The sequence below is a fragment of the Condylura cristata genome, unplaced genomic scaffold (genome assembly GCF_000260355.1).
Source record: "Condylura cristata isolate star-nosed mole 26May11 unplaced genomic scaffold, ConCri1.0 scaffold00003, whole genome shotgun sequence".
NCBI lineage: Eukaryota > Metazoa > Chordata > Mammalia > Eulipotyphla > Talpidae > Condylura > Condylura cristata.
Window position 1 is genome coordinate 73,878,647 of NW_004567104.1, and position 11,227 is coordinate 73,889,873.

Consider the following 11,227-nt stretch of genomic DNA (forward strand, 5'->3'; position numbering starts at 1 on the left):
TATATATTCTTTCTCTCTTTTGGGGATCAAAATTTCATCTAAAGCCCCGAAGTCCAGCTCTGATATTTGCAGCATCCCAGAAGTGAAAGGAAGTAGATCAACTGCTTATTCGCTGGAAGGTCAGCTTGAACCAATTCTAGCAAAGCGACTGGATTGATGATTACAGTCCTGAGGTCACAGACCGGTACACCCGTCCGGTCTGCCACGAACCAGTCCTGGGACGACACACAGTTCCCCACCCAGTGTGGCCTGCTGAGCACACGGGTCTCTAGGAAACACTTCGCCAAGACAACTGGCCTCAGACTCCTCACCGGGCGGTCAGTCTTGCACACTCACTGTTTGTCTTTCCTGCACGTCAGCCCTGCAGCAGGAGGTTTCTGCCCCACCTCAGCCTGCTCCGCGTCACTGTTGATGGCAGAGTCTGGTGACAGGCACACAGCTGCCAGCCACAGGCAGCGGGGGGCTGGGCCCCCCGACCCCAGGCCGCTCTCCACCACAGTGGGTCCCAGGGAGAGCACCAGTTCCCACCCTTTGGTACAAAAGCGACGTTTGCCATGCTGCGCTTTCTCAAGGAAAACTGTGTTTGAACCAGCCTTTTATTGATAAGCTCTCCTAATAAAAAAAAAAATGCCAGAACGAAATTTCAATATAACGAAGCTCAAGAAGCAGTTGGGACCGTCTTAAAAATAGACACTGGCGTCTGTGGACTGCAGCGCCTGCCTTGCTTCCTCTTGGCCTGGCCTCCCGGCTGGTGACCTTGGCCCAGGGACTTTCTATACATGAAACACTCAAAGTGCTGCGTAACTGTTAGGACTCTCTGGAAGCAGTTATTATGTCTTGCATTTTATTATCCAGTACATATATTTACATATTATAGATGTCATTATATTTTTAAGTTCTCTTTTATTATCTTAGTCAAAATGATTAGGCAGTTTTATTAAGAGAAACAGCATTTTAAACATGAGCTGCCTATTCAGCAAGCACAAGAGCAATCCATAAACAGTTCTGCCCCTCTCATGCTTTTTGGATAAACTTTACTTTAAATGTTTCTAAGTCCACTGTCACGGTAGGTTTATTGGCACCTGTCACACATGCCTCATCCCCACCTGAAGCATAGTCACCGCCTATAAATAAGGATCCGGATTCCTTTCTCTGCACATATACCAGGGGTTTGTTTTTACATCCAATGTCATAGAAGAAAATTCACATGACGGGGGTACGGGGGTACACACATGACAGGAGCCAGGCCCTTCCAGAACCTCGTGTACCTATAATTCCCTATTCTAAGGGCCAGTTGGCAAAAAAGCGAAGGCCCCAGGAAATAGCCTACTTTAAAGTTTCTAAGTAACACCTCCACCTACTCACCCATTAGCACAAATCTCAAGACACCACAGTTTCTCTAAAGGACTCCTCTAACCCCTGGACAGAAGTGACCAGCATCTGTCTTATTAACCTATACAAAGTTTCATTAGGTTACTCAGTGATTCAGATGTCACAGAAACCTGGCCAGACAGGTACGCACATGGCATCGAGTGTCCATTCCACGGCACTGCGCCGACCCCCCGCCCAAGGGCCCAACAAGAAGGCCCCCCAAACCGGCCCCCACCTGTCTTTAGCAGAACACCTTCCTCCAAGGCCCTGCGCTCACTCACACATTCAAATTACTTTGTGACCTATCCACAGAGGACACGTGTCATTACAGACACGTGGGCCAAGTGATGGACACCTGGGCTGGGAGCCGGGGTGTTCATCAGATCCCCCGGAATATAACAAATACATAAAGCCACCTCCCAAATAGCCTTTGCTTCCACCCCACGTTTGTGTGTCAAGTGACGTCCCTCCATGCGCTCGCACGCACTAAGCATCGCCCCCGCACGCCTTCGCACCATGTTCTTTCCCATAAAAACGTTACTTTCAATGGTGAAGAATTTTTCTCGGAGTAAGAGAGAATGTGGGCAAGGCGTCTTTTAACTCGTGAAGTGGCAGGTTGCTGCAAGAGCGAGGAGCATTTCCCGTTCTCTTGGGCATCCATGTGGCAGCAGGTCAGAGGGTGTGAAGCAGACAATGTGTGGACAGGATTGTGTGGATGTTGAGTGGGTGATGGAGAGCGGGTGGGTGAGTGCAGGACGGCGGGCGGGAGCTCTTCGCTCGAGCTCCCTCTTCACCGCCAATCCTTTCTTTTCAACCTAGCGAATCATCTCATTTCTCTGAAACTGCTGCCCCTCACCTCTGCTGCGACCTGGCTCTCAGGTCCCTCCTAGTTCCCACAGTCGTCAATTTCATAAAGTAAGAAGGCGCTCCCAAGGATTCCACTTTGCAATGCCAGGCCATTTTCACATGGTCACCCAGAATTCAAAGCGCCATCATGAGCAAAGGGACCTGGGAGGTCTTATTAATGCACACAATTGAAGCTGTCTGGGTGTCCTGCTGGACACATCATGACTTGTGACATTAGAAAGTGACTGAATTGTTACAGTGGCCAAGACATGGAAACAGCTTGTCTATGGAAGTGGATGAAGAATGATAAATGAACAGATAAAGAATATGTGGTATATCTAGACAATGGAATATCATGCAGCCATAAAAAAGGACACCCTGCCATTTACAACCTGAATAAACCTTGAGGGCATTAGGGTGAGAAAAATAAGTCAGATGTATTTCACTAACGTGTGGATTCTAAGAAAGCCAAACACGCAGAAACGGGGGAGGAGCTTGAACGTTGCCCCAGGCGCAGGGGCTGCAAGAAACAGGTGAAAGTGGTCAAAGAGGAGACACTTTCAGTTATAAGGTGAATACTCTCCAGGTACTGAAGACCCAGCACAGTGACTACCATTAACCAGGCTCTCCTGTGTATCTAGAAGATGCTGAGAGAACAGGTCCGAAAGTTCTCAACACAGACAGAGCAGAATGTGAAGAAGTGATGATTATGTTCAGTGACCTCCCTGGGTAATCACTTCACCGTATGTACACGATCACATCATCACCTTGAACATCTCAACTCACACACAGTTATGTGTTAATTATATCTCAATACACCACAGGGGAAAGTTTTGTCCAATGTCTCTTAAAAGAAAAGCTCGGCTGGGCAGAGATCCGTCACAAAGAAGTCCCGCCTTGAACCACGAGTCTGAAGAGTGAGGAAAACGGCGCACTGAAATGATTGGTGACACCCCACCACACACACACACACTTCATGGGGGGCAGTGTCAGCCCCCCAGGCAGCCTGGCGGTCTGCATTTCGCATTTCTTCTAGAAGTCCCTCTTTCTATCTTATTCACACCGATTGCCTCCTAGACACCCAATTCCATTTAGCAGGAAAGACTCCCTAAAAAAGGTGTCTTGGGGAGCAAACCCCTCCTGTCTGTTCAAAGGCCCTTCTCGACAAAGACTGTTCCTTAAGTTACCAGGGAGCAGGATCCCCCTTAAGTTACCAGGGAGCAGGATCCCCCCGGCCCCCCGTGTTCCTCTGACAGCCAGTTCTTCGAATCCAGGCGGCCAACGCTGGACCGCCTTCTTAGCTCTCTGACTGACTTGGGACCCTGGGCGCGGGCAGAGCCTGTCCTTGCGCAGCACGAGTGGCCAGCGGGAGTGTGGACGCGTCAGGGCCACCTGGTTAACGCTTCTTCCTCCTGGGACTGGCACCCGACCTGTCTGGGAGAGGGCGGCTGCTGCTGCCGCTTCCACTTTTCAAGATGGAGATTCTACAGCCTCCTCAGTGGCTTCCTCAAAGTGCACGTGCCCTCAGGCCCAGCGCCCTCACACCTCCGGACTGCCTGCCCCACCTGGCCCTGGCTGGAGGCCCAGCCTGCTCCCGCCGGTCGCCTGCCTGCTGGGTGTCGCTGTGACGCTGGCGGCAGGACCGCACCTGCCTTCACTCGGCCCGGCCTGGTGCGGTGGCTGTGTGGTCCCCAGCCCGTGGCTTGGAATCAGGGGATGCTACCACGCCCCAGAGTTTTCCAAGGATCGGCATGGCTGGAAAATCTACACGGGCTTAAAGGGAAAAGCTGAGGAGGGGAAATGAGGTCAGAAGCGGAGGGACAACAGGTCCGGGGGGGTGGCGGGGGGAGAGGAGGGCGCTGCCCATGCTGGGGCCCGGGAAAGCCGAGGCGGCACTGGGGATGGCTCCAGCAGGTGATGGAGACACCGTGAGGCTGTGGCCAGGGCTGCAGAGGCGGCCACTAGTCCGGGATAAGCTTGCGGGGCGCGAGCCCGAAGGGTCCCCTTAGAGGCCCCTCGGCGCCCGGGAAGGTCCGCAGAGGGCACAGGCCCCAGGGAGACGCTGCAGGGTGCCCTGGGGGCCCTAACTTTGCCGCGTGCGTCTGAGCCAGGCACACAGCCCTGTTCCCTCAGTCTGCTCAAGGCGTGCTCATTTTGTCCCCATTTTGCAGGTGAGAAAACCGAGGCGCAAAGGGGCCCCGAAACTAAGCGCCTGTCCGGAGCTCCGTGCACCCGCCCAGGGCCCGACTCCCCGCGGCTCTGCCCTCCCGCCCGGCCTGTGCAGCTCGGCTGCACGGTGGGACCACCACCCTCTCCCCAGGAAGAGACAACACTCTTCCCCCGGACCCGACGGGATCAGCAGACTCGGGTGCCAGGCTGGGGCGCCAGTTGGCTCTGGGCGCTGGAAGCGTGACCCAGCGCCATCTGGGGCAGGGTGTGGTTCTGGAAAAGAGTGTTACTCTCATGTTTACTCAAAGATAGTCATTAAGTCACCGTGAAGACATCTTTTCTGCAGACTAAACAACTCACTCCTTTTTTAAAAAGCTTTCCTCACAGGAGCTATTTTTTTTGGTGCCATTTTCTATATTTACTGGCTTTTCCCAGGGCACTCCCTACCCTACCATTCTCTATTTTAAACAATCCTGGAATCAGATTTTGGTGCCACAGAAAGGAAAGGGTCCTTTTCGGCGCGTCCTGTCTGGCTAACAGACGAAAGGGCCACAGCCCCGTGGTCTGTCCGCTCTGCTCCCCAGGTCCGTCCCCGGCCCCCCTTCCCGCCTGATCAGCCTCATGGTCACTATTTGCTTCTGACTGCTGAATTTCCTTTGAGGGGCCAGTCCTTAGTCTCGGGTTTCTAAGTGTTTTGGGCGCTTGCGTCAGACTGATTTCCTCCTCCAGGTGGATGATTCAAAGAGTCCAGAGACACCCCCTGAGGGGGAGAGTGTCAACAGCCAAACGCTTTCTCCCCTCCGGGCTGACAGCCCCCCTCGCCCTGAGTCACTCTGAGCCGTGGGATCCAGCCCGGGGTGTTCAGACACCGTGGCTGACACTTTGAGGGCTCCGGCCCAAGGGCGTGCCAGCCCCGCGGGGCCCACTTACTTCGAGGTTCTCGGGGTCCGTCCACGGTGATCTTGATGGCTCTGTGGTAGGTGGCGACTTGCGGTGGGTTCGTGAAGACAGTGATGGTCAGCGTGAAGCTCTTCCCTGTCAGAACACACAAAAGGGATGAGCTGAGGGCCCGGGTGTGCCTGCAGGGCGAACCCCGTTCCTGTGCCCCCCCACCCCCCCACCCTCCCCACTGGGAGGCAGCTGGACCCCAGCACCAGCTGCTGGGTTTCCCAACACGTCTTTGAGTTGGGTTTGCTCAGTCCTGCAAAATACCCCGGTGGTGCTGGTCTTAGTGACCACTCAATGTGGCCAGCGCGAGTAGTCGCCCAGGCTCAGCAGGGACGGACGGGCCTTTGTCTGCTTCCAAGTCAAGACTCCTGGAAAAGTGGGTCAGGCTGGCAGCTGCCCACCTTTATGAAACACACAAAAGCCACATCCTTCTTCCAGGCTGACGCTGCCTACGCCCCCAAGGGTCAGGAGAGAGAGAATTCCTTGGGCTGGACAGGCTAGATTTCCTTCCCTTTCCTCTGCATTTCTAAGACATTAAATCCTAATGGCGGGTTGGCTCTCACTGTTATTCTCAAAGGCCAGCTGTTAATAGAGGCACTCACGGGATTGGCTAAACACGAAATAAGGCAGTAGTGGGCTTGAAAGCCGACAGGCTGGGATTTAACTAGCATGGTTAGGCTACACATGGAAGGTCTTGGAAACATTTTACCGAGGCTGAGGAGATGTGAGCGTGGCTTCACCACATGTCTCATGTGATGCTTTTCATGACTTTTAATAATTACTTTTAAAAAATGTTTATAATGTAGAATATAACCACTAAAATGTAAGCATGTAAACAACAGATACGCTAGCAATTAAGATTAATAGTATAATTAATAATACAAGCCTATTACTAATAAGGATTAATAGTACAATTAATGTGTGAATATATTATTAATTAAGATTAAGGCTACAGTGATTGGGGGTAAATACATGAGTACTCTGAAAACACTTCCTCTTGGCTAAATGGTTCGGAGCGTGGACGCTAGGCCTGAATTCTGGTTCACTAACCTCTGGCTGGCAAGACTTTAGGCTTCTTTGTGCCTCGATCTCCTTGCCTGGAGGACGGATACATATAACCTTCCTACCTTGCAGAATCCTGAAGCAGTTAAAAGATTCAGATGAGGAAACCCACTACATGCAATAGCACAAGGGATTCCAACAGGTGTGTGTGTGTGTGTGTGTGTGTGTGTTGCTCCATTTTATTCTGTTTCCTACAACTCGATGCTAAGACCCTGAGGTCTGACGAAAGCGAATGTCTGGACTTCTCAGGCCAGCAGTGGTTCTCCTACCAACAGCTTCTCCCTTCACCGTGCAGCCCACTGAGACCAAAATATGATGCAAAGGAGCGCAAGTGTGTCCTCGCCTCCCGCATCTGCTCCAACGTCCCGGCTAGGAGCCCAGCTGTCTCCTTTCCCTGGGCTAGGAGAGGCAGGCTCTTCCCAGCTGCCATGCGTTTTGTCACCGAAGGTGGCCGGGGAAACAGACTTCATGCAAATGTGGCCTTGACCACAGCAAGTCGGTGGCTCCTGACCCCCGCCCGCCCCCGCCCTGACCCGCTGCGGTCCCCAAGGGTCCTTGTTCTCTCCATATAAAAGCCGGTGGGATGTTGGGGTGATGGTAACCACTTTGCCTGACATGACTTCACATCCAAGTCCCAGTGACTTGTCCAACAGGCCGGATGCTTTCCAGGGAGAGTCCCTGGGGGCCCCCCGAGGCCCGGCCTCCAGATGCATCGTCCCCATTGGTGAGCATCACCCCTGGAACCTGGAGGAGATTTGGGGCTCTGGGGTCGTGCCCCTTCCAGGACAGACCCGGTTGGCTTTCGTGCCCTGGTATCCAGCTGGCGTAGGGGAATGGGCAGAGGCAGCCCCGCTCAGGCCACAGACGTGGCGGCGGCCTGGGGTCACCTGCTCCCCACGCCGCTGTTTAGTCTCCGGCTTGTAAGAGCTGTGGGAGGAGTCAAGGTCCCGCAGTGCTGGGAGCACCTGGCCCCCGAATGGTCCTCCCAGCTAGAGCCCAGCAGGGGTGTCTCTGTCCCTAGCCTGAAATTCCCAGAGCCAGCGTTCAGGAGCTTCTTATCAGGAGACCCCACCTGGCCATTCTTTCCCACTCCTCCTCCCCCCGCACCCCCAGTTCAGCCAGGCTCTGCTCCCCTGGACTGCACTCACAAACCGCTGCCTTTCTACTTTGGGGTCTTTCTCCAGCACCTCACCAGCCATTGGGGTCCCTCGTGCCAGCCCTAGTCTCAGCCTTGCTGCCTTCAAAGCAGGGGCAAGTTACTCTCTTCCCCGCAGTCTTCCTCGGCGATGCCCTGTGCTGTGGATGCTGTGGGCTCGTGGCCTCGGGTGGAGCGGGGTTTGTGCCAGTGAGGGCTAAGGCCCTGCAGGCGGGCTTCGGCTCCTCCCCTGCCTCCCGCTGGAAGGTGGGAAACAATGACCAGGGGGGAAGGCTGCAGGAGCGAGGGGTTGAAACACTAAAAAAGTTTTTCACAGATAGAAGCAGAGGCTACCGGCCTCTCCCAGTGACCCAGGAGGTCTGGGTGTCTGCCTGTGTCTGGGTCTGGGGGGAGGGGAGGGGAGTGAGGGGGTGGAGCGGGTAAGGAAGTTAGGCCACCCAGGCTCCTGGGCAAAGGACTTGATCTCTCCGGACCCCTTTCCTGGCCTGCAGTGGGAGGGGGTTTGCGGCTAGAACAGTATCACTTTCAATCCTGACGTGAGCTCCTGAGATTGCAGCTGCGGGCACCCATCTCGCGGAGGTGAGTGTCAGCCCCTGGGTGCGTCCTCTGTGCCTGGCAACTTCGGGCCTGCGGAGAGTTCTTGGAAATGCTGTGTTCCTTTCCTGGGGCAGCTGTGCCAATGACTGCAAGCTCAGTGGTTTACAATGACTGAAGTGTATTGTCTCCATGTTCTGGAGGTCAAGTCCAAAGCCAGGGTGTTGGCAGGGACGTGCTCCCTCTGAGGCTCTGAGGACATGTCCACCCTTCCCTGCCCTGCGGACCTGGAGGCCTGCACGCCTTGGCTCCTGGTCCCGCTGCTGCAGCTCTGCCCTCTCGTCCCGTGACCCCTTCCCTCTGCCATTTCTTCTGCCTCCCAATCTCCCCTGGATTTAGGGTCCACCCTATGCCAGTAAGACCTTACTTTAACTTGATTACATCTGCAAGGCTCTATTTTTCAATCAGATCACATTCTGAGGTGGACGTGAATTTTGAGGGGACACTACCCCATGAATTTTGAGGGGACACAAACGCCGCAACAACTGTAAGAGCACAGTGTTGGCAATGCAGTGACAGCTTCTCTCCAGGCACGTGTGCATTTAAACCCCAAGAAACAGGCCCTCCCTGGTGGCGCAGCGGGTTAAAGCACGGCACTGAGAAGCTGAAGCCACTTCAGCACGAGTTTGATCCCCGCCTGCGCCGGAGGGGACCACATGGCGCGGCAGACCTCTCCTGACCCGCTCCTGACCCGCCCGCTGCTCCCCTCAGCCGTGTACTTCGTCGATCTGCCTGCTCTGCTCCCCACTCTGCCTCTGGTGGATCCTCTCACTGTCCCTGCACCTCTGGCCTGTACCCCAGCTCGGTATGTATAAATAAATAAATCTTTAATATAAATAAATAAACCCCATGAAATGCTGCCAGCTGGGTGGCCCGGCCACACCCACTCCCTTCTTGATTGCCTAAAAGACAGAGTCATCTTTCGTTTAAGAGTCACAGTTTTAGGTCTGTTCCAAACTTGTATTATTCAAAAGACTCCTCCATTTACTCTCTCATCTGGTCCTCACTACATTTTCATGAAACACACAGGGTCCACTTTATTGTTCTTAACAGGTAGCAGAGCTAAGACTCAGAGAGGTTAAGTTATCTGCCCAAAGTCACACAGCCTGTCTACACAACAGAATCCAGATCTCCCAGCCCTGTACTCACTGAACTTCATGACTGTCATGGACCTAAATCTCTTCCTGAACGTTCACTGTCACCAACACCAAGAATAGGGGAGTTTTTCATGTTTTACCACTGCCTGCCCATCCCCCAATCGCCCAAGTGAAAACAGTGTTGGCGACTCTAATGGACCCAGATTGTACTGGAAGCCAATGGTAAGCCTGGGCTACCCTTCAAAAGCAGTTTCTTCCTGAGCCTCTGGCCTACAAGCCCCGTACTGAATGACTCCCCTTGCTTAATCTCAGGCAAAATTCCACCCGAGTGAGTATCTGGGGAACCCTTGCTTGTCGTTCGATGCTATTAATTTATGCCCATCATCACGTGCACAAGAAGTGTCCGGAAACATGGGCACCTAGCCTAGTTGCGTGTGCTGGGGACCGGTACAGGAACACGGCGCGTTCACCAAGGTCAGGTTATCTCTCTGCCAGCTTTTCCTCTATAGCTTTGAGGCCGGATGTCCGCTTACTACCTCATGTCACAGGCAACAAGTGATGATATTTTTCACAGGTGCATGTGACATTTCTCCACTCTGAGAAAATGCTGCATTTTATCTCCTTTATGTTCCCACAAACAGAATAGGGCAGTGGCTCCTTGACATCAGGGAACCACCAGCCAGCCAGCTCGCAAACGTGGCGGGTCCTTCTGTACTCCACAGCCCCGCCCCATCCCCAGACCCCGCCCACAACGCCCGGCCCCGCCCACACCACCCGGCCCCGCCCCATCCCCAGGCTCCACCCACCCATTTCAAGTCTGCCCCTAGTCCCTCCCGGTCCTGCTCAAACTCTGGCCCTTCTTGTCCAGCACCTGCACACAAAAGTGGTAGCTGCAGTGCGAAGCACACAACTCCCTCATGGAAATGACCTATGGGTCTGGTATTTTAAGTGTGTGGGCGTGGAGCGCAAAAGACTCTCAAGTGTTTTTCTCTGCAAGCTGCAGCCAGACAAGAAATCTGCGGGGAGCAAAGGTGGACGGCCCGTCTGAATCATCACCATCCCAAACCGGGAGGACCAAGCACAGGGGTGGGGAAGGCGGCCGCTCGACGGAGAACTGACCTGACTTTTGCGGGCTGAAGTGAGTCCCTGCGGGTGAAGACGCCCTGCGGCCCTGGTTCTGGCAGAGGTCTTGGCCAGCACCCAGATGACCCTGGGCCTGCTGCTAAGGGCTGGCCCTTGGCTCACAAGAGGGCCAGCTGCTGGACACAGGTGCTCTGTAGGCGGATCTAAGTGGAGGAAGCTAAGGCAAGCCAGGTGGGACATGAGACCTTCCTATCCCACAGGGCAGAGTGGCCCCAGTGTGGCGGGCGGGGGCCTTCCAGGAGGGACAGGCACCAGGACTGAGTCAGAGGTGGGAAGGAAGGTCCAGGGAGAGACAGGCTGCCTTTCTCATCTTCCCCTGGAAGCAGCAAAAGATAAGAGGCTGGGCCCTCCTGGTGGCGCAGCCAGGAAAGACGCAGCACTGCCAGCTGGCCACAGCTGCTTCAGCGCGAGTTCGATCCCCGCCCGGGAGGTGACACACAGGGCGCAGCAGACCCCTCCTGACCCGCCTGCTGCTCCCCTCGGCAGTGTACTTCGTTGATCTGCCTGTTCTGCTCCCCACTCTGTCTCTAGGGAGTCCTCTCGCCGCCCCTGCACCTCTGGCCTGTACCCCAGTTCTGTATGCACATAAGAAAAAAGATAAGAGGCTGGTTACTGGGTCCCCAGGAGGCGGCAGTGCATGGGGAGGGGTGAGAGCAGAGTGGACTCTCAAGCAAAACCAACCCTGCCTCCGCCCCCTGCTAGCTGGGGGACCTGGGCAAGCCACCGAACCGCTCAGGCCTCAGGCCTGTCTCTTAGACCGCGGTCCTAACAGTCCTTCCCTTTCTGGGCGTCCTGTAAGTTAAACGAAAGTCTGCTGGGGGCAGACCCGAAATGGGTGGGT

At 54.6% G+C, this 11,227-nt stretch overlaps 1 protein-coding gene across 1 annotated transcript in view; it reads right to left on the reverse strand.

Moving 5' to 3' along the window:
* Positions 1-11,227, reverse strand: part of RUNX1 (runt-related transcription factor 1) — an 86,422-nt gene that overhangs the window by 46,366 nt on the left and 28,829 nt on the right. Inside the window, exon 4 of the mRNA XM_012730857.1 lies at positions 5,317-5,421. Within this exon, the coding sequence (XP_012586311.1) occupies positions 5,317-5,421 (105 nt within the window). The remainder of the gene's footprint in view (positions 1-5,316; positions 5,422-11,227) is intronic.